The sequence below is a fragment of the Gallus gallus genome, chromosome 2 (assembly GCF_016699485.2).
Source record: "Gallus gallus isolate bGalGal1 chromosome 2, bGalGal1.mat.broiler.GRCg7b, whole genome shotgun sequence".
NCBI lineage: Eukaryota > Metazoa > Chordata > Aves > Galliformes > Phasianidae > Gallus > Gallus gallus.
This window is the reverse complement of record NC_052533.1, coordinates 28386080-28410515: the sequence shown is the minus strand read 5'-3', so window position 1 is coordinate 28410515 and position 24436 is coordinate 28386080. Positions and strand designations below refer to the sequence as shown.

The 24436-nt window shown below is 40.7% G+C and overlaps 1 protein-coding gene across 6 annotated transcripts in view; it reads right to left on the bottom strand.

Annotated features, from left to right (window-relative positions):
- Nucleotides 1–24436, bottom strand: part of BZW2 (basic leucine zipper and W2 domains 2) — a 51877-nt gene that overhangs the window by 24260 nt on the left and 3181 nt on the right. For 3 of the 6 annotated variants that reach the window (NM_001006358.3, XM_040681322.2, XM_040681305.1), the window contains exons 2-3: nt 7096–7160; nt 850–1026 (exon numbers count right to left, since the gene is read on the bottom strand). In NM_001006358.3, the coding sequence (NP_001006358.2) occupies nt 850–1026; nt 7096–7153 (235 nt within the window). In that variant the 5' untranslated portion in view covers nt 7154–7160. Of the gene's footprint in view, nt 1–849; nt 1027–7095; nt 7161–9579; nt 9726–14411; nt 16323–24436 lie in introns of those variants that run through there. The other 3 variants (XM_046922157.1, XM_040681314.2, XM_015281408.4) reach the window with 3 other exon arrangements.

The following is a 24436-nucleotide window of genomic DNA, read 5'->3' as shown; positions in this document are numbered from 1 at the left end:
GAATCTCAGCTGCTTTTGAGAGCAACGGACAGGATCAAGAAAGTGTGGGTTGAAGCATAATTCTTGCACTCACTTTAAGTGCTACTTTAAATACCATAATAATGTAAATAATTTCCAAAGAGAAAAGAATTAACTCTGTTACTAAATTAAGGACTTAGAAAGCCTCCTCCTGGCTTATTTTGTTTGGAGTTTTTTTTATTTTTTTAAATAGAACTTCCATTGACTTTTGTTTCCTGCGTTATCTTAAGACTTTCAAAAATCTTTCCTTCTAACAAAACAAAGAGCAGGAAGCAGTAGTCAAACCAACGTGACTAGTAAAAAGAGCCAAGTTATCCAACATTCAGAGGAAGGCACAAGTTAGGGAATTTTCCCATGCTGCCACTGATGCCTGGGGAAAATTTCCTATAAACATCCACAAAGCACTATACTTTATCATTTATAGTTCCTTTAGCTAGCTTGTGTTGCAAGGCCTACAAAGCACACTTTGCAGCAGCTAATAACCTAGAGTGCTGCATGACATCTCCTTAAGCTCATACATTCTTCTTTCCCATAGTCAGCATCTCTCATTTTGTTTGCTATTGCATTTATACACTCTTTCAGCTCAGCCTGAAGCTGAAAGAGATCACTACACATTTTTTTTATATATATGTAGGATGCCTCCTGACATTGTCAAGTCCCCAGGTATTTTGGTAGAACAAACAATAGAACAGTCTGACATTATATCCAAAAAGTATTCAGACAAGTACAATTCTAATGCAGTTAATAATTTCCACTCTGCAAAGGAAGGCAGCATCTTCAAAGAAGTAAGGCTAATCCTCAAAATTCTACATCAGGTACATTACAACTTACCAAGCATGCTGCCAGCTACCAAAATATCAAAGAGAGTGTCAGCATAGCGGCGATAATCAAGCCGTGAGCCTGCTGAATCCAGGAACTTGGCTATGGCCTCCAGGTCACTCCCAGCTTCATTGAGACCTTGGACAATAGTATCCCTGAAGACTGTGGGTTCAAATTTCTCTTTTTCATCTGGAACAGGAAGGAAAATGAAAAGACAGGATTTTAAAACTATATCAGCCAGTAATTCATAATGACCACAGCACCTAAATTCTTCCCATTCTGGTCAATGAAGTGCACAAAAGAACATTCAGTTGGCTTTTACTGCCTTTGGAAGTCTTGCTGTGTTTACCCTCACTTTCCTCTCCCCTTCATAGCCTCAAAATACCAGGACACATGCAAACAAACAGGGATAAATAATAAATAAAAAGAGGGGACAAGCAAATATTGAAACTGCTTTCCAGTTTTGTACTCTTATTGGAGATATTACTAAACATCTGTGCCACTATAGGTTGTCAAACCTTGTATCAGAATAAATTATTTGTCAGTTTTGTGTAAGTAGTATACCTACAGTGATATTACTTAATTTTTCATGTTTTCCTTTAAAAAATTGTTACATATCTACAATGTTTTCAAAGGGACAACCTTCAGGAAAACAGAACAAGCTATTCATGATAACAGCTCTTCTGTAAATATTTAGTATACCACAACATGGTTTAACCAAGAAATTATCTTTTATTCATCAACCTGAGCACTAAAAACACAGATGCAGTGCTAACACCACATTTTCTACAGTTGTTCCTGGTTGAACTCAATTAAGGTACATTCTGAAACCTCAGACAACATCCCTAATGCCAAGGCCATCACTCCCAACGTATGCAACCACAACCTCCAGGTAAAGCTAGGCAGATGTTACACATCTCCTGATACCATTCCTTGCAGATCAATGATAATTACAATATACACCTGAAGTCTCTGAACAAAACAGGACCTGAGGACACAAGGGCACATATGAAGCATTCGTTACCATTAAAGTACATTTGAACTCCAAAAACACAACCAGAAATTCTTCCATAATGCTCAGAAACACTACAAGGAACATACTCTGTTACCACTTGCTAATAAATGTTAAGAATTCTCTTAAAAACCTACATTTACTGTATCCTGAAGACAAATCTAGAGATTTTAGTAACTAAGAGAACCAGGCAAAATTTGCCTAACCATATTCTAATGAAATCAGAAGCATTCCAGCTGCAACTGTGGCAGTTTTCTGGGGCAAAGAGGGTCTGACATGACAGCCTTTGGCTGTAGGTTTCCTTCCTCCATGACTTCCAGGGCAGAGAAAGAGATACTGCTTTGAATACAAGCCAAAGTAACTCCAAAAGATTTTGGATTCTGATTGCCTTTGCTCCTCTAATCTTCTTTCTACCATTACAATAGCATTTAGGCAATTAAGTACAATGCCTTTTTTTTTTTTTTTTTTAAATCAACTTTAATAGTTACCATGCTGAAACATTTACAATTTATTTCCCTGTACTTGTGGTGCTCTCATTCTCCCCCTTTCTCATTGCATCCCTCCTTCCCTGACAACAATATCTGGAGCTATCCTCTAACTTTCAACAACTTCCCTGTTACATCTAGCTTTCAGTGGATTGTTAGCTCTATTTCTGATCTCCAAGTGGCTTGCTGCTCCATCATTCAGAGATAATAGTTGAGGTTCTCTCAAATCCATGGATACCCACCACTCACGGTGGTTACCTGTTCCCAACCCCAGCTTGTCACGTAGCAATGAACACAATCACAGTACCATCCCAGCCTCTCTCCTACTGTACTCCCATCATTACCACACTGTAAGCCTCTCCACTGGACTGAAAGTGGCTTTTACTTCTCCCCAGACTTCAGAGCACTCAGTTGTATTGCCTTGTTTTCCAGCTGTGATCAAGACTTAGTCTGCCATAGTCACATAACTATAGTGGTGGTTCAGCCCATTGTGGACAAACCAGAGGAAGGGAAACTGAAGGACATGCCTTTGCTCTGGGGAACTGTCTATAGGTAAACACTCCTGGAATCCAATTGGAGCTATCAGGCCAGTTACCAAATACTTGCAGCTCTCCTCCAATGTGAAATACTAAAGCAACTCACCAACCAACCCACAAACATGCTTTTTACTTAAGCGTAAGTACTTTAGCATGTGTAACTCATGCAGTTTTATCTGCACACCAGAAACACAGCTCCACCTATAAATAAGGATCTGAAAATAATTCTTCTACGGGCTACCACACATGCAGTATTTATATAGCTAACAAGCTTGATGACTCATAAGATAGATGACAATTCTGTCTTAAGAGATAAGTTAAAAAAATTGCTATTTTACTTATACTGTATTTTGTCAAAATATTTAAGAAGCTTATGTTTAAACTGAAACATGTTATGTGTTTTGCACCATGGGTACACAGTCCTCAGTAAAAACAAACATCATGATTAATATTTCTTGCTACTTACAAAGAACCCTCTCCTGCCCCAGAAGCACTCCTCTCATTTGCTGTACCCTACTATTTTCTTGTCTATCATAATCTAAAAATTTACACAGGAAGAGGAGGTGAACTCGCTGCATGAAAAATGGTTTACAATTTTACTGAAGCGTTTTTCTACCAAACTAACGTACTGAGGAAGAATATGCTGACGTAGTACACCAGGATGAGTAAGAAGCCATCATCAAGAAGTGGTGACAGTATGCTGAGCTGTCAAGTATGTAATTACTTGAACAAGCACAGTTTCAATCAAGGCTGGCAAAGGCAGGTGTAGCTTACAGATGCACTGCATGCGATATTCAAGGCAGCAGTGCTATACATAGCTTTTCATTTTCATCAGGTCCCAGATCTTTATTTCCTTATAAGGAACTCACAAAGTACATTTCTACCTCCTTCCTTAAGAATCTGTTCCAGCTCTTGAAGAGAAAGCCCACAGTTCTTTTTCTAAGGAATATAAATGGGCTACCCTATTTGGTCCCTTTTCTGACTTCACCATCACACTGACACTACTTAGTAACTTTCCTTCACAAAAGAAACTAAAAGGAACAGTTTAGCTCAGCTTCTTCTTCTGCCACCATTTATGTTTTTACACAGTTTTTCAGCTGTTATTAGTTCTGTGGTATCTATACCATGGGGACGAACACGGCTATCAGGTACTGCCTGTCAGCTTACTATAAACAATACACACTGGTTGTTCCCATTAACGTTTCATGACATTTTTTGTCCTTAGGTATCCATCAACTGCCTGGATACATATATTTTCCTCACTAACCACTGCCACTTTTGTTACTCCTATTTCCTCCTTTTCTACTTCAGACTACACAAACAAAACAAAATGAATTTGCACATATGCAAGTACAGTGTGGCCAATACAATTCATTTCCTGTGTGCCTGCACCTCAAGCACAAATCATGGCCAGATGTCAACTACCCCTGACCCTCATCAAAAGTCCTGTAGCTGACAGGTATACAGATTATACCTGGAACTAAGCAAAATATCATCTTCATCCAGACTGACAGAAACCTGATATGCATCTGCCTCAGAGGTTCTCCCCTTTGCAACGTAAGTTTTCTTCTTTCAAATCTTTGGAAGTGATTTTAATACCTGCCACTATGTACGCTTGACAAAAAAATTTATATGTTATAATATATATAATATTTATATACTTATATATATTTAAATATACATATATTATAAATATATGTAATGTATATATTCTATGATTCTGTAACTATTATTAGGTCAACTGACAGAAATGGAAGGAGGAGGATTTAAAAGTTGCTATTTCAGGTTGCTCTCTTTTAAAAACATCTTAGTCTCTAAACACCTTTTCAAAATTTAAAGGAAAAAAAAACATTGTCTTCTTCCATTTTCTGCCTTATGAAAGCTCAGAAATTGTTCACATCTGTAGACTAGTTGCAGCTAGCTGAGCAGCAATGGACTTCCCAGTGACAAGTATTTTTTATTAAATGCCTGACCGCCACATCACAGCTAACTTTCTCCTCAGATAGCAGTGTTCTTGGGAGCTGCAGAAGGAGAAAAGTAGCATCCTGAGACAAATCAATTGGCAAGAAGCATTAGCCATCACTCAACCAGTTTCCTTCAGTATTTGCATATTTCAGACCCTCTTAACGGTCTGCCTGTTGCATACACCAGAAAGTCTCTAATAACTGAAATGCCAGAGTCAAATCATACTCACTGCACTCAGTCACATCAGAGTAAAACTTAATGAGTCTCTGATATACTGGAAGTCAGGATAAGAACAACCAGGACTTAGACTAGAAGATGCTCTAAGCATCTGCATATTGTATGGAATTTGGAATATAGAACTCATAAGTCATCTTTTAAAACAAAAAACAAACACCTCCCTCAGTCCTTTCAACCACTGCTCCAAGTCTTTTCCTTCCATACAGCTAAGTAAAAAACAAACAAACTTATAATTATTAGTCGTAGCATAATAAGAGTCAGAGTACCAAATGAGTGTCAGGACCTCATTATGCTATATACAATGCAAAACATGGACTGAAAACAATGTCCTATCAAAAGAGAGAAGGTTCTGAGACAATTTTAGTAAGTAAAATAACTACCAGAACTGACTGAATTAGACTAAACAATACATTTAATCAATCCAACAGTGCACATACCTCTGATTGCTTTACTGGTTGATTTGACAGCCTTACTCTTTAGGGACTGTTAATTCCATTGCTCTAATTACATGTCTGCTGTTACTAGTTAATGATGTCCTGGACCATACTGACAGAAAGTTAATCTCACTAATTACTGGAGCACTGTGACATTTATTTACAAACACCAAAGGTTTCTTTTCCAAATTAGTTTACCTGTAAACATTGTGTGTGCATAATAGAAAGGATATTTTCAACTCACTTGTACGAGCCATGTCAGTTAAGATAACAGAGGATTCAGTGTGTGCAAGGGAGGAAAGCTGAGAAACCTGGAACTGCTCTTTAACAGAATTGCAAAAAAGCTATTTCACAATTCTCACCCAAGCTTCATGACTTTCCTAGATCTTAATACATTCACTCATCTCTTCAGATTCATGGTAGGATTAGCAGCTTTCCGAGGAAGGCTACAAACTCTTTTTGTTTCTTTCATCCACAGTGAGAAAATGCTTTTATTCACATTATCTGTCACAACAACCTCAGATCAGGAGACAGCCTTTAATGAGAAACAGGAAAGCCAGGATGGAAGAAGTCTGTTACATGACAGATAGGAACTCCATCTGTGCATACTAAAATAATCAGCTACTGCAACAGCAAAACAGTGAAATCTTCACTTCACAAACCAGACATTATCTTCCTAAAAAGATTATTTTATTATCAATATTTTGAGTGTGTATATATATATATATATATATAAAATGTATATAAAATCAGTATTTTCGCTCTCGTCATCAAAATGTCGGGCATTCATTTGTCTCAGGCACCCAACCACAGAAAACAAACTTCAAGATATGAACAAGCATGTTAGAAGGAGTTGAGCATCCTGGTGGACAAAAGACTGGCCATGAGCCAGCAGTGTGCCCTTGTGCTCAAGAAGGCCAATGGTATCTTGGGGTGCATTAAAAAGATTATGGCAGCAGGTCAAGGGAGGTTATCTCCCCCCCCCCACTCTGTCCTGGTGAGGCCACATCTAGAAGACTGTATGCAGTTCTGGGCTCCTGAAATAAAGAAGGATAGGGAACTTTTAGAGGGAGCCCAGTGGAGGGCCACAAAGATGTTTAGGGGCTGAAACATCTCCCTTCTGAGGAAAGGCTGAGAGACCTGAGAAGTGAAAGGTTCATTTACAGAGATGGCATCAGTTTGAATCAAAGAAATATGCATAAAAACAAGAATGGCAGGTAATTTTCTTCATGCAATCTTCAAATAAAAGCACATAGTTTGCTTTCTTAATCAAAAGGGACACATCAAGAAGTAGCTAAGAGAAATATTTAGCAAGTTTTCTTTTTAATCCATAAGCCTACTATAAACTCAAAGCCTAGTTCTTTAACAGAGGCTTTGCAAGATTTAACAGCAAAGAAATCCAAACTTAGAAATATGAATGAAGTCCTGAAACAAACAAAATATCCAAATAAGTTACAAATAACACTTATATTCTTAACATGGCAAGGAGAAGGAAAGAAAAATCTTAATGCTATTAAATATCAGCCATTGCATGTATTGTTTCTACTCATTTTCACGTACAGAAAAATAACGAAATGTACATAACATACCCCTCTTCCTAGTTTTGAACCGCTGGCCTGTTAGCACCGGCTTCTGATTCTTATTCATAAAATTTCTGGAGGAAAAAAAAAAAGAGAAATTTTTACTATGATATTTACAGACAACAGTTTACCTAAAATAATTCATATTATTTGAAAGATTATTAAAGATGAAGAGCATTATGGCCCATTAATTACTGCACCTGTTCCTCTGCCTCTATCTCTTGTCTTCCAAAAACAAGAAAAGCCACACCAAGAAAATAAAAGAGATGGTCAGCAAAACCACTTCTCCCCACATGAGAAATGGTTCAAATCCGAGCAGGAATGGGAAGGAAGGAGCCTCTGCCTTTAGTGCAGGCACCTTGCCAGTCCAGAGCACTGGGAGAAATTACAGCATCCCAACCACCATGGTTCTTCCAAGCACAAACACATCTTAGGAACTTACATTTCCTAAAATCCTGTTATGTGCTTGTTTCAGAAACAGTTGAAGGTAACATGCCCTTCCACTCCTCATCAGTTTTGCATACAAATACAAAAATCCAGGACCTAAATGACGCGTCATACAACATGAACAGCGAAAGGTATCAGGCTCATTACTTCAGACCTTAACTGCAAATCTCAACATGCCGTGTTAAAGCATTTGCAGAGTGGATATGTTAATATCACTTCATCTAGAAATAAATATATTATTTTTCATCTTTGGATAGAGTTGGTCACATCACTGGAGTCACAACTGGTGCAAGGATTGCACCAAACTGACAACCAAACAGAAAGAGCCACATATTGCAAAGCCTACGGTATGTCCCAATGGTCCTGGCCTTGTATCACCGCTTGGCCCTGCCAGTCACTCCTGCACACCCCCTGCAGGTCTTCAGGTCGCTGGCATGTACAGTTTACTCATCCACTGCTCAGCTTTACCGTACAAGAAGCTTCACTTTTTGGACACGTTCTCCAAAGAAATTTAGTTTTACATGAATTTGTATTATTTCTGTTTCTTCATCATGGACTCCTCCAACACAAATTTCAACATGGAATCTAATGTTCCTGCAGGCACAGTTCAAAAGCATGTCCCTTTGCAAGCACTTGCTACCATGAAAAGAGAAACTCAAGCTTGTTTGATAGAAAGATGCCACCAACCTCATGTTATTACCTACGTAATGGTCTCCCCTCCTCGAAAGCTTACACAGCAGTTAGCAGTGCTCTAAATGCGTAACACTGTTCCCATTCACCACTCTCTCCTAGTTGCAGCATCACCAATGAGCCACTTCAGTAGTGCTTCAGATGTGTAACTTGGCAAACCACTGCTCTCTAGGGTAACTCCATGATTTATCAGCAGTCAGAAAACGCCAGCATGCACTCGAATGTGCCAAGTCCACGGTCAAGACTGGTTTTGCTTCCTACAAGTCATATAAAAAAATAGCAACTAAGCCAGTTACACTGAGAGGCTGACATTCATAACTGTGATTTAAAGCTACTGTTTTAACAGAGAGTACTTCAGAACAACCACCACACTACACTGCCTTCTGGAAAATGCTCCCACACATCTGCAAGGAGAGAAAAAACATCAAACCGCAATACCACAGGATCTTTTGAAGGGCTGTCAAATCCCAGCTCCTCTTCACAAGGGAGCTCAGACATCTCTTTCCCCCACGCAGCTGCCTTGGAGACTGAGAAGCAGGAGGTGTGATAAGGAAATACACCACAGCCCTGAGCAACAGGCCAGCCTTCAGCCATGGACCTACCATACATGACGCTCATCTGCTTCATCTTTGTGATCATCTATTATTCATAAAAGATGGAGGTACAAAATATAGTATTCTCCCAGGTATTTCTCACTGGGTTTTGCCCCAATACCTCAGCCCTTGCCCATGAGCTTTAGACAGTTTCAAGCAAGCCTCACAGCAGGCAGGAACCAATCCTCAGCTCTTGCAGCCATTGGACTGGTACCAGCACTGTCTATTTCCTTAGTGGAAAAAAGAAATAAAGCTTTGAGAGCAAATAAATGAACAAAGGCATCTGACCTCAGCGAAGGAATACTTACTACAACAGACAGAAATGCATATGCAAAACTTCTAATGCTAGACTTCCTCCATAGAACTGTTAAGATTGGAAAGACCCCTAAGATCATCAAGTCCAGCCACTGACCCTTCATCACCACACGACTAAGTCATACCCCTCAGTTCCACATCCACAGCTCTTGAACACCTCCAGGGATTCCACCAGCCCCTTGGGCAGCCTGCTCCAATGCATTACCACACTTTCTGAGAAGAAATTTTTCCTAATATCCAACCTAAATCCCCGTGGTGCAACTGAAAGGTATTCCCTCTCATCCATCATTAGTTGCACAGGAGAAGAGGCCAACCCACACTTTGCTACAACCTCCCTTTTGGTAGTTGTAGAGAGCTGTATTATCTCCCTGAGCCTCCTCTTCTCCAGACTAAACAATCCTAGCTTCCTCAGAACCTCCTCATAAGACCTGTGTTTCAGTCCACTCACCAGCATCCTTCCCCTTCTCTGAAAATGCTCCAGGGCCTCAATGTCTTACTTGTAGCGAGGGCCCAAAACTGAAGGCAGTACTCGAGGTGCAGCCTCACCAGGGCTGAGTACAGGGGGATGATCACCTCCCTGCTCCTGCTGGCAATGCTATTCGTGAGACAAGCCACTGTCTCAAGAATGCCACTGGCCTTCTTGATGACCACTTCTGATGTGGAGTATTTTTAAACTGCTTGAAGAGTAGTATGCACCTTAAGGTAGGCTATCAGATTTTAAAATTGTTCATATTCAAAATAATTAAAATATGACCTTTAGGACATCTGGGAACAAGAGAGAAAAAGGAAAAAGCAGTTAGTGTAAGAGTTGCCACTTGTGGCAGACTAAATGACTAGAGGTCAGTGCAACAGAAGAGACACTCGAACAGTTAATTACTAGGAATGAGAGATCTGCCTTCTATATTTAGCTTTAAATACACTGCGCTTTAATCTGTTCGAGTGAGGGTCAGGCTTTATAAGGCATTCTCTAAGGCATTGGCCCAACAAGAGCAAAGGCACAGTCACCAAGAGGCCACAGGAACATAAGCCTGAGCAAAATGAACCCAGTGATCTCTATAACAAGCCCAGGACCAATCTCCAGTGCAGATGACACCAGGTACTGCGAGCAAGTTCTGAAGTGCTACTGCCACTGCAACAGGTGCCTGGATGATCATTTAAAATTTGAAGTGAATACGATGAAAAAAAAAACCAAAATAACCAAGAACTTACTGACAATCAGGCCTGAAGTGATGGCTGAAAGCTGTAAGTTCAGCATGGCAGTGTACAAATTTGCACAGAGCACTGCATTTGATAATACCATATTAAGCATGTCTATCAGATGTCATATAGCTCTCAAACCTTGCAATCATAGAAACCTTGAACTTACAAGGGTTTTACTTTTTGAAAGATACAGGATAGCTCAAAACAAAGACAACTTTTGAGATGCCAGCTAGCTAAGTCAGAATGGTTTCTGAGGCATAAAGGCAATAAGGATGGGTAAGGGTAGGATGGAAACATCCCCCAAAAAGAAAACCTCAAACAACGCTCACGTCTTAAAGCTCAACATCCTCAAGGATTTGTATGAGTTGCTAGCAGGAAATAGAGCAAGAGATGTGGAAATGACAGCTCCTTAGCATACTTTTTACAGACCCCACTCTGCTACAGCAGATGGGAAAAGCTCAGCAACAGCCATTTCACTGCTCGTTCTCTTTTGGATCCAGAAAACCTCCAGCAGAAAATTCATGTTCAAACTGCACATCCAGCTCTCTGATGTTTAAGAAGCAGGTACCTCACAAGCCAAGCTGGGCTGCCTCAAGCAGGACACAGACAGCGCTGCCATCAGACAGCCAGGCATTAGTCAGAATGGGTCTGAGACTGCTGGTAACTGACTTGCAGCTACAAAAGTCAATCAAAAATTAAAAATGATCCGGCTTCAAACAAACTGCACTCCCACTTTCCTTGAGAGGCTCCTACAAAACAGATTCATGCTTAAGAAGCACTCAAGTTGCAAGAGTTGGTGATATAGAAGTTTTAATAATTGAACAACCCCTGCAACACAATTAATAAAAGTTTTAGTAATCAATAAAAACAGTGTTAACTAAGAAAAACATCAATAAAGTGCAAAACTTTCAGCAAATCCAAACTTGCTGAAAAATTAGAAAAAATGCAGTCTTTTATCCATGCCATAGGGAAATTCTTATGATGATTAACTCCCCAATTATTTAAAGCCTCAATAGGGCTGATGCTTCTGCCAATCTGAAATACTGAGAACATCTGGTCTTGGAAACACAAACCTCAAGTTGAACATATAAATACTGGAAACCTTTATCCAAACTGAATCTATTTTTCTAAGCATCATTTTACACTTGAACAAAAATCTCAGAATTACTTGAGATTCTTCAAATGCAAACGTGCTCATAATGAATACAAAACCGTTTGCTTCATAGCAGTGAAACTTCCCCCTGACAGACATCATGCCACACATCAGCAAAAAAACACATATCAAGGTCATATTTTTCTATGCAAAAAAACCAATGTCAAGGTCAAGCCTTTCCATGCAGGACATTAAGAGGTTTTACTGGGTCTTTTTCATCCAGGAGAGCAATTACCCATTTCCACCTTCTCATCATTAAGTCTCAGGCTTAGATCTGGGGCTTTTTTCTTCCTTCAGCAGCAAGACAAAGGATATGTTAAAAGCCAATTAAATAGCTCACTGTAGCAGCAGGGAAGAAGGGCTATCCTGACACTCCTGCTCAAAACAAGCAGCTGCCTTCACTGCCGGGAAGGCAGCAGGAACATGAGCTAACAGAACCTGGAGGTAGAAAGACCATAAATCATCACCAGTGCAGGGGAACAAAACATTTAAGGGGACATTAGGACAGAGGGATATGATGCAGCCACAGGGGCTTGCCAGATCCTTGTCAGGCTTCCCACTTTCCACTGTGATGCTCAGCCCCTGCTGAGATCTCTCTGCAAGCGTTTCACAGCAGCTGCAGGTAGCAGAGGAGGGTGGGAACGCAGTACATCAACCCCACAACCCACGTGCTCATCTCACTGCTGCAGCGCCTTCACTGCTCTAACATGGTTGTCACCCTTGTAAGAAATTCACCTTGGGTGCCCACATATCCTGGATGTGGTCAGTGTGAAGCACTGTGCTTACACCTGAGCCCGGATGTCAGCTTGCCAGGAACCGGGTAGCAGCAACACCCTCTTCTGAAATTCACACTGACACAATAAAGAAATAAAAGGCTCTGTCTGCTGTTCCCCAGGGTCCCAAAGTGCTGAGGATGTGAGAGAAGATGGGCTACGGAAACACTGCTTCAGCCTCTTCTCCCTTGTTAATCACACTTGTGGCTCAGCCCTAAGGGAGGGGCACTTGCTGCCTTTCCACAAGTTCTCTTGATTTGGGCTGATTTGTACTATTTCATCATCATTTTCCTACTCTTGGCCTCCATTCCTAAAATATAATTTTCTTTTTTAAAGGACTGAATACCTGAAGGTCTGTAACTTCAACCATGAGCGGAAAGAGCCATGCTGGGAGCTGCAGGCTTTATCTTGCTACTGTGCCTGCAAAGACCACCATTAGAGTTATAGCACTGAGGAATTCTTTATCCCCAAGGATCCCACTCATTACAAAGAGCCAGAAAAGTAGGAGCCAGGTCCCAGCCAGTTCAAAATTCCCCCACAGCTTTACTCCGAGTATGATCTCAATGGCTACAGGCTGGGATTAATAATTAACTTACAGTTATGTGACTGCTTATTGACCTTCTGTTTCAGTATTTATTTGTAAAACAACACTGTTAATCCACATGTTTATTGCAGGAAAATACATCTTCTGTTATGGATTATTTTTGCTTATGATATTACAGTGGATGAAGCAACCAGATTCTGACCTTTAATCTCATACTTGGAAGCATGCCATAGTTACCAGCAGATATCATGTTTAGTATTCTTAAGATAGTGTTGTAGCAGGTATTCTACAAGAGCACTGAGTGCACTCTGTCTTTCCCACAGGAGCTTTCGAGAAGCTCTGAAGACTTCCCTTATTTCTTGTTTTAAACCATAGGACAGTGTTTTTCCACACCAGAGTAAGCACTCCCTGCAGTAACAACACTTGTTTCTTCTTTGTTTCCTCTCTCCCATTAGACTTAATAAAGAGCAACTGGAGCTTGCTTCATTCTGTAGCAAGTACTCAACTAGTAGAAAACAAGTACCAGAACAGAATTAAATCACATTCAAAGGAAAAATAAAGAATGGTGCTCATGCAAAACAGTCCAGTCAAGAATTCCGTGAGATCTGTGATTCGTTACCCAGCTGACAACTACAGAAGTGCAGACAAAAATGAGAAGACAAAGCTCACTGGAATTTGCATAAATCACATCACCTAACTGCCAAACCGGGATGCATGGGGATGTGCTTCTCAGAGAAAAAACCCAGAGCCCCACAGCTGCCAGTTAACTCACAGACACAGACTGAACTACATACACAACTCAGTGCATGTATCCAATGCGTGCATTGCAGGCATTTATTCGGTCACTAACCAAGAATGTCTAAAGAAGCTGCTCAGTTGAATAAGGAAGGGAAAACAAAGTAGAAACCTCCCACAGCTGAAGCACTCCCTATGTACCCCACGAAGTCAGAAAATTGCAAATTGAACCACTAAGGAAACGGTTTCTGCGTCTCATCAGCAACCACATGTAATATGCATGAGTCACGGCACAGTCAAAAGGAACAGAAAGATTCTCACTCACTGACAGGTAAAAATACAAGTCAAGCAAATGAAATCATACACTTGGGTTGACATACACAAAAAAAGTTATCTTTCAGTAACAAGGCTTCTTTCAGCAGTTAAGAGGGGTTAGATACAGTTCTGAGAGGGCAAGGTATTAACGGAGCTTTTCAGTTGAGAGCTCTCCCAGTGCTGTGCTTGTAACTCAAGTACTCCCAAGAAAACAGAGATGATGTATTGCTACAGATCACTTTGGATCCAATTTTAAGGTGATGGTAGTCATCCAACTCAAAGCTTGCCAGCAGAAAAACCCCTTAGAAAAAGAAGAGGATAAAAAAAGGAATGGGAGAGATTAGGTTAACATAGAAAACTAGCAGAACACAATGCTTCTCCAAAGTTAAGTGTCTTAAGTGTTGCAGTCTAAGCTGCAACAAACCAAAACCTACAAGCATACAGCAGAAATTATGTTAAAAAGTTACAGAAGCTTCATTGCTAGCAGTGAGGTTTGTCAGACACAAGACAATGTAAGAACAGCCCGGTAACGAAGGCAAGTCCAAGAGCAGATTTCTCACATGCGGAACCAATCCTCCACTCAAGTCTACCCTGTTCCTCTTTTTTAGTGCATGGTGACAGCTGAATTTCCTGTGTCCACCCTACTCATACAACTCAACAATCACAACAGTAAAATCAGAGACACGGTGGTTCTCCTCTCTCTCGCTGTCTTACAGTTCTGAGCAGCAGTGAGACCTGCAGGATACAGCACTGCAGGATTTGAAAACTCCAAAGTTGTCATCAACACAGTAAGGACTGGAATTAAATAAATAAATGCCAAGTGTCAATTCTGCAGAAAGCCATGCCTCCCAGCTGCTAACAGTATAGTATTTCATGGACTAAATACAGTAATCGGAGGAAGGATGTATTAATAGTCAGCACCTCTTACAGACTTGCAAGTGGTGAAGGCCTCAGCTTCAGTGACAACTGAAATCAAGTTTTAATATGTAATTACTTATTTCTTCAAAGTTTTCAGAAGGGAAAGTAGTTCACCAAGTTAACACAAGACTTTTTACCTGCAGAGTAATGGATGAGCTTTCAGATACATGAATTCTGGTATTTCTTGCTAAAAAGAGGTGGCACCAAGAGCCAGCAGGAGAAACGCACAGCGCTTTGCGCCATGTCAGCTATTCCAAACACAGCAACTAATGCTGTTAGCAGCATTCACTTGGACAGCAAATAAGCCTGTAACTGACTTGCATCACTGCATCCCCAAAGCCTCCTGCTCCCTGGGGTGCTTCCTCCTCCTCCCAGCTGGCTGACCACACTAACAGCACACAGCCATTGCAGGGATCAAACTCCTGAAGTGGGTGATACAAGTACTAAACACCCAGGCACCTTCCATGTGAAAACAGATAACTGGCTTTTAGGCAAATTGATGCAATCCCTTGCAGTCTTAACTAAGCTAATTTTATGGCAACGTCACCCAGTAATGTGTGGTACAGAGCACCTACATAACCCACCGTTACCCTTGACAGGTCAGAAAAATGACAGAAGAGACTGAACAAGCAGAAAGGGTCACAGCAGCTGCTATCCTACAGAAGTTGGCAGCCAACTGAGAGCTCTGTCTTAGTTTAGAACATAATTCCTTCTGCTCTGTGCGGAAACTCTAAAGCTCTTTAGATGAATTTGTGGAAGAGGCCATCCAAGAGAGAGGCTATCAAGCACAAGGATGGTACAACCTCCTACACTGAAAATTGCTGCAAGTGTGACAAACGTATAAATCAAAAAAACAAGCAGCACTCCTATCTGTTTCTATGCACAGTATTTATTAAAAACGTCAGAAACAACAAACGAACCAACCCTATCCACATACCACAGGCCACTTTCTGAGACCAGACTCTAGAACAAAGGCCAACTTGTCTTAGTTTGCAAATCAAGCATTGTTGGGAAAGTTACAGGCATAATCTATTCCACATAGCTCCATAACATTACTCCAAGAAAGGCTGTCCCTTAAACCCACAGATGCACAGGGCAGGAGTTAAACCCCCACTGCAGAATAATCCACTTGGGAGTACTATGCCAAAAGCACAGAGAGCTAAATGGCAAATCAGTAAGGCCAGGGAGAGAGGAAAAAGAAAAATTACAAGAGAATCATAAAATCATTCGAGTTGGAAGAGATCTTTAAAGGTCACCCAGTCTAACTCCCCTGCAAAGAACAGGGACACCTACAGCTAGACCAGGCTGCTCAGAGCTTGAATGTCTCCAGAGATGGGGCATCCACCACCATGCTGGGCAACCTGCTCCAGTGCTGACAACTGACGTGACTCAGCATGCTGTATTACTAATTTTGTAAGAGGATATAAACTTGTTTCTTTTAAGAGGCAACGCATTTAAACTGGCCGTCTTTCATTATGAAAGCCGAAAGCAGAAGCACACCAACGTTAAACACATACTTACAGGCAGCTGCTTTACTCTAGTTCCTTTCTCCTGCTGTTCCATGTGATGTCAGTCTTCTCATTATGACATTGGAATTTTCAGAAGTGATGTCAGTGTTACAAGAATATATAAAGATTAAAGAGCAAAAACAAACTCACAAAACAGAAATATGCCAAAGCAATCCAAAGGAAAACCAAATTCAAGCAACCTCTTAAGCTTTCAAAGTAGAGAGAAGGGCAGAGTACATACAGAGATAGATAGGCTTCCTACCCATACTTCAGATTTTTTTTTATTCCCCTAGAAGGCCCCTGGTGTTGGGCATTCAAATGATGAAGATCTATGGCAAGAGCTCCGTTTTAAAGAAGAAAAAAACATAACCAAACTGTTCTGACTTTGCATTATGTTTCTACCTTCACTAAAAACACAAATATGCACACATCCACACCGCTCACACATCAGAACAGATGGAGGTCTGTCTTGGCACCTCATCTTCTCTCATTTCAAGAGTTCAGATTCTCTTCTCAAAATTTTTTTCACGTTGTATCTGGACATAAATGTCACTAAATGCAACACTTACGTGATAATACATATGTATAAAACCAAGAATATGCCTGTATTGGTAATCCAATCTTCCATCCCTTCAATATTCAGGAGACTTGAACATCAATCACACTATCCCAAAGAATTCAGCCTATGTATAAAAACAGCATTACAAGTAACGACTATGAATGCTGTGTGTCTCAATAGTCTTACTCCAAAAAAGATGTGTTCATGAGACATTCTGATTGTAATTACAGTCAGGTGAATCAAAGCTGCAGGCAGTGTTTTAGAGTAACTTTAGAATGAAGTGCAGTCACAAAGCAGTGGCTGCTGTACACAGCATGAACTGGAAGTTCTGGCTGTGGAACAGCTCCCCAAACCGCACCTGAAGTGTTGGGAAGAAATAATCAATTCTGCTCTATCAAGTAGTACTCTACAAATCAATCCTACTCTACTCATCCTGGCTCCACACAAATACCACATTGAGCCAGCTAGGGATTTCTACCCATGAACCAGCATGCTGCCAGATACAAAACCCCATTCCACCATATAGAGAATCCCAGCTGAGGACAGAAACAATGACACCGCAGCTGCTCCTGAAGGGCTTTATGTCCATACACTGTAAGTGGAAGGAGGGACAGCTGTCAGCTCTGCTTGGAGAAAAACACAAGGAAATCAATGCCATTACGTGTGAGGACCAGCACCTACTTCACTGTTGATCAGCTCCCCATGCAGTCAGCTGCACAAAACCTATACCCATTTTCCTGACTGAGCAGTCAATTGTCAGACCCCAAGGACAGCATTCATTTGACCTAAGTCAAAAAATAACCAAGAATGGACATCTAAATGTGACCTCGCAACCCTTGGCTTTTTTCACCATCAGAGGAGAAAAGTAAACATTTCTAGAAAACAGTTTGTCTAAAATATTTTGCTTGCCAACCTATGGGCAAGATCTTATCAGAGTCCTCCATGAACAGGCTTCAGCTTTTTGAACAGGATCAAAGTGATTGGGCCATAAGTTCCCAGCTTCTTTCATCCGCCTCTACAGCACTACAGAAGTTTGCATCTGTCTATTTACAGACTGTTGAAAATCCATAGCTCAGCAACAGGTCAAAGCATCTCAGACAGAGCTGGAGTTTCAGTATACAACCAAGGTTAACAACAGTGCAATTGCTAATAGCACATTCTTGCTTCTATAGGTAAATCAGTAGACTTCATTGCTTGTATCTCTTAAATGATTCACAGAACTTCCACTGTGTGCTAAGAAGTTTCACAACCACTTCACCACAAACATTCCCAGTGAATGGGCTCAGCGTGAGACCACAAGCACCCACCCGAACCCAGCCCGCTTTCCTGCCACCAAGAGCTCACACAGGAGTTACTCATTTCTAACCCCTGCATCACAATCACCGGAACAGGTTTAGTAACTTTTTGAATGAGCACAAACCACTTTAGCCAGCCCTGCTTCCTCCAGCAGCAGCATGCATCCGGCCTGCAGCTGTTTGACTTGTATCAGTGTAAGCTCAGCACAATGGTACTTGACACTATTAATAGGGAAATCTATTTTATTGTTTAGAGCATCATTCTTCATGCAGTAGAAAGACCAACATCAGCAATCTACTTCTGCAGGTGGCATAATAAATGTTCCACTGGGTGTATGTAGGCATATACATGAAAGTGAATTATAGAATGGCCTGGGTTGAAAAGGACCACAATGATCATCGAGTTTCAACCCCCATACTATGTGCAGGGTCGCCAAGCACTAGACCAGGCTGCCCAGAGCCACATTCAGCCTGGCCTTGAATGCATCCAGGGATGGGGCATCCACAGCCTCCTTGGGCAACCTGTTCCAGTGCGTCACCACCCTTTGGGTGAGAAACTTCCTCCTAATAGCTAACCTAAACCTCCCCTGTCTCCGTTTAAGGCCATTCCCACTTGTCCTATCACTACCCACCCCCATAAACAGCGGTTCCCTCTCCTGTTTATACATTCCCTTCAAGTACTGGAAGGCCACAATGAGGTCTCCCCAGAGCCTTCTCTTCTCCAAGCTAAACAATCCCAGTTCCCTCAACCTTTCCTCATAGGAAAGGTGCTCCAGCCCTCTGAAATCCACGTGGAAGTGAATGTGAATAAAAGCTACATTAGATTTATACAGCTGATTTCCTACAGGAATGCATGACACTAAGAATGTAGGTTTCTTAATGAGACAGCTAAAGGGTTTGCTGTCTTGAATTGAAAAAAGACAATGAAAGGCTCGGTTTGTTTCTCTGAGGACTTCAGAAAGACAGACCAGTTAACCCAGGGCTCCTCAACATGGATTTCAGACATCTAGAAAAGTTTCTACGAATTACATTAACTTTCAATGAAAAACAAGCACATACCACCTTTCAGTGCTACACCTCATGACTTTACGAAAGAAACAGAAGCTTCTCCAAAACAAAGAAAGAAACCAGTTAACAGCTACTGCATCAATCGTACTATGAGGGAGGGGGAAAAAAAAAAGACAAAGGAGACTTTTCTTATTTTAAAAAGTGAACTGATGCTAAAATCCCCCAAATGCAGACCTGTTCAGTCATGGAGACAGTCCCCTCAGGTCACAGCACCACCTTTACACCCCGAGACATACCAGATCAGAATGCAAACATATTTTGACCAAAGAACTTGCCAGCAGCTGTTTAACACACAAAAAAAAAACCACAGGGAAACGGAGAAAGGAGCTGCACCCAGGAGGCAGAGGCAGCCTACAGAGGGCATTAAACTCCCAAGCTGATCTTCTGACCAAACTAATTGCATTCTGAGTTGGCTAACACAGAAAAGGCTGCAGACGGATCAGCATCTCCTAATCTCCACTTCTTTTCTAAAGGGCTCTTCTCAACCACTTAAAAACAAACATATTTTGTTTATCTAATTTTAAAGGCAAGCGAGTAGCCCTCTGCCTACCACTGCTCAATAACACGCTGCTACAATTTCACATCCTGTGCCTTATCAGAAAAATAACTTCAATGGATCACTTCTAGAGAAGCAGAGGACTTCATTCATAGAAAGAAAAGCTAAAATGAAGGGATCATTTAAGCCTGCAAGTTACAAACTGCTGAGCTGCTTAGACCTCTTTTTTTCTGCATGAAAACATACCTCAAAAAGAAAAAAAAAACAAAACAAAGCACATTAAATAGTGGTTATTACAAGGAACTGCAACCCCAAAGCTGTATTTAATTGTTTCATCCGGAGTAGCTGAAGGAGCTGCAGAAGGGGTAGCTCACTGGGATTTAAGACATCAGAGGTTTCCTGCCTCTTCCCCCAGCTGACCTTTCTGTTCCAGACTCTGTCGAGCATTTTTCCCTGCATGTCCTGTCTGTCCTCAATTCTAATGCTCACCAGAGATAATCCATCCTTCTTACAGCTGGCTGAAAGCTATAATCTTGTCTGCTACTATGAGTCTGCAATAGCTGCAAACAATTGCAGTACAAAACGTCTGCAACTGACATTAGAAATAACACACAGCAAATGCTTCTGCAAGACTCCAAAACATGCCTATGTATGAAATACTCCATCAATTTAAAATACTCTACAGAACAACCTCAACGCAAACACTGCTCCTAAACCACATTTCTAATTTAAAAGCTCTATGAAGCATAGAAACAAACAGCTGTTACAGAGTCATTGTTATGGTAGGAATTACTACTAAGATATTTCTTGGAAATGTTTTCCTGCTTTCCAGGAATTTGAAAAACAACTGTAAGAAAAAAAAAAAGATAATGTATTTAATACAGAGGAAGCTTTTTGGTTATATTAAAACATTCTTGGTGATAAAAACATTCCTAAAGACTAAGCGGGAACAAGACAACAGGAACAAAGCTGCTACCTACCATACATACCAGCTCTTGCCCAGGTTCCAGCTTCCATGCTTGCTCATGCCCCACTCACCTCCCAGCTGCTCCCCTCAGCCTAGGAGGCGCACCAGGGTTGCCCTGGCCTTATCCACCCCGTGGCAAAACTGTGACCCGATAGAGATTCTTCTGCCACCTACAAACAGGATTGCCCTTTCTCATTTTTGCGGCATACAGCCACACTTAACGGACGATGGGAGCTGCTACACCAGTCAATGTCAATACTTCTTGTCAATTAATACTTTTTCTTCAAAACCTGAGTATTTCACTCTGCTCTCAGCTTTATGGCATACAGGAGACTCCACACGCATTGCACTGCTTTAAATACAAGCACCACACCACTGCACTTATCCTCTGGTCACTGGGCTCTTGTTTTACTTTAGACTAGCTTTGACCTCAGCAGCCTCCTACAAGACCTACGCTTTGATTTAAGCATGGCACAGTGAGGCCGGAAGGCTTTTTAGGCACCACACTCCACACACTTTTTTCTCTAGGAAGAAGCAATAGATTTTCCCATTTGTCAATTTTCCTTTGACATACCAACTTTACCACTGAATGAACCTTGACTATTTTAGTTATCCTTGAAGAGACAATCACTATTTTAAATTAACAAGAATGTACCGTGACAGCTGAATGGAGAACTTGTATTTAATCATAATGGATCACATGGAAAAAGAAGTGGTATCAGTAATCAAATCTGATGTTTAATAGGTAACCAGGGCAGCTCACAGGTGAAATTCACTATAGATGACGTAATCAGAATGGAATTTTTTTTTACTTCCAGGGTTGGGCAGTGAGGCAGACATAACAGCAGCTTATTACCAGATGTGCAATGCAAATGTAAGAATTCTTAAATTTGAAAAGGAAGAATAACATAATGCTATAATGTGATGGAAAGTGCAGCAACAGAGGAATAGCAAAGTCCTAGGCTGCAGCAAGTGAGGATATGCCGAGTGCAAAAAGCCACAGATACAGAAACAAAGGAAAGAATCTGCTTACCATTGGAAAATCTCAAGTATGCAAGGATCACCAGTGAGATACCCGTGCCTCCACTGCCAACCCTCAAATGAGGTCAGGGAAGGGGTGGATCCTGGCTCCATCCCTTCTGGTCAATCAGAAGCACTGCATGCACCTGAGCTCCCCTGGGTTGGCCCTGCCTTTCCACCAGGTGCTCAATCCCTATCCCTCAATCCCACCAGGTTCAAGCCCTAACTTAGCATTTCTGCTAAAAATGAGAACAAAAAAAACCTGAGAAATGGAAAAGTCTCTCTCGCAATGATCAGAACTTAATAGCACATACCTATTCAATACATAATTTTGCTCATCTATCCTAAACAGTCACCTCAGGCCTACAAAGAGGTGCAGCTCTCTGTAGATGACTATTATGTAAGCAGAGTTTAAATAATCTCAGCTAAAAATTTATTTGCAGGTTACATCTAATTAGATACTTTTAACACAGATGCCTCCATCATCACTATTCTTCATCACATAAAAGGTGTGCAAGAGAAAATAACTTTGGAGTCTCCACCCTGCATCTGGATGCACACAAAGGTTCCAAAGACTTTGTTCTTCAATGTTCTTCTACATGGAGATGTATTTCAGTTTTATGTAATCTTACTTTAAATCTCTAGAATTCCAAATTTATTTTAGCAGCACCAATCTGAAAAGGCATCACAAATCTATTCCTACAGAAGCTGTAGTAATCCATAATCTCTTCACAAGACATCAGTAGCAAAGCTTAAGTGGGAAAGAACTTAATTTTACAAAGGTGCTTTGCTAGCTGTCTGATACACGTAACCCTGCAGTCACTAAGCACTTCAGTGCTTTTCAGCAGAAAGCTGCTTGTACACCATTTGTTCTGTTACACCTGGAATAAAATTAAAGACTCCACCTACCTGGGGGAAAAAAATATACATGCATATATATATATATATACACACACACACACACACATATATATATATACACACACACACGCACGCACACACATATATGAAACAAATTACTTGAAGGATGGCTTTCTCTTAAAAGTTTGACAATAAAAATTATAAAAATTCATGTGTGATATATTACCTGAGCAAACTGTTTATATCAGGACCACCCAGAAGAAACACCTGAGACAATCCAAAGTAGAGAAATTCGTTTGGTACAACACCAAACAATTGTTGATTGTCCGTTATATAATTGTTGATTATATAAATGGAGCAGTAGGTACACCTACCTGAAAGTAATTGTGATTATTTTTTATAAGAATCTTTTATCCAGGCAGTAAAAGTGTACATTTATCCAAGACACACGCAATGCTCTCATCATCACCACACTTGTGTATCTCAAAACCTTTCTTTGTACAGTCCCTACCCAGGGAAGACTACATGGGCTGCTCTTGCATGATTTGGAATCACAGATACACCTAGAAATAAAAGCATATATATATATATATATATATGTATATATAAATATATATAAAAAAAAATGAATTTCATGACCAATACAAGCAAACCTGTGAGAAGTTCTCCCAGAAGAAACCTCCACAAAGATGGCAGCTATGCTACCTGTATCCTGGGAGCAAAAAGCACTAGAGCTAGCCTTGCTCAGCCACATCAGGTCTAAGGGCAAACCACCACCAGACTCACCAAGTCAGACTAATGTGCCCTGTCAAAAGGGACTGCGCTGGTACGTGAGCCTTCAAGTCTCAACCTGATACTTTTGCATTGCTCTGTCCTGTATTTCCAGCTGGAGAAGACATCTAATAACTTGGATCAGAAAGTCTGTTACCACGTTTCGGTTTCCTTCTGCCCCACATGCTTGAGAATCCTTCCCAACAGTTAGGGTTCAAGATGAGATCAAACAAGTGCTGGTCTCACCTTGCCATGCTTTGGATATAGCAAGATTTAAGTGCTGGGATTTGCTCCTAAATTTCAAAGTCTACAGAAAGTCTAACTTTGTGCCACAGGGAATTGGTATCAGGCAGACAGCTCCGTCCATGTCTCTGGGAACACCCCAGCTATAGGAATGCCCTGCCCTTCAAAGATCTAGCTATTGTGTTTGAGCAATTATAATGTATTAGCCCACAGCAGCTTTCAGTTGTTCCTCTGAAGTATTTTCATAATCTACCTTTGGTACAAAATAAGTCTTAGCAGCATTAACAGATCAGATCATAGACTGAGCAGCTGTCATGAGAAGCAAATGCAGAAGAAACCTAAATTAAAAGCATTTACAATCAAACAAAAATACTTAAGGAAGTTGGAATTAAACAATGCCAATCAACTAGAAAAAAAAAAGTAACACACCCAAAAATATTAGAGAAAAAAACAGGGTATTCCTAGCAACAAAAAAAGCCTTGAACTTGGATGAACTTGAATTGATCTAAATGAATAATCCTGTTAGATACTGTTCTCTTTGGCAGGATATCATTATCAGGATTGGAGTCAGTAGGTCCAGAACTCAGCAGAGATCTGTCTCACAGGATCAGCCCTACTTTAAGGAGATTCCCCACAGCACAGGCAGTGCAGAAAGTGGAACCATTTTATAAAAGCAGACATGAGAGTCATGTGAAACAGCTATTACATAGGAATGACTACACAGACTTAATACTTCAGGTTGGCAAAACAAACAAACAAACAAAAACACTGTGTGGGATGATACAGCTCTTTCAAGCCACGACTGCCCGTCAAGGGTGACTAGGGAATAATTTTTTCCATAAAGTCTCAGAAGAGGAACAGGTTTAAAAACAAATAAAA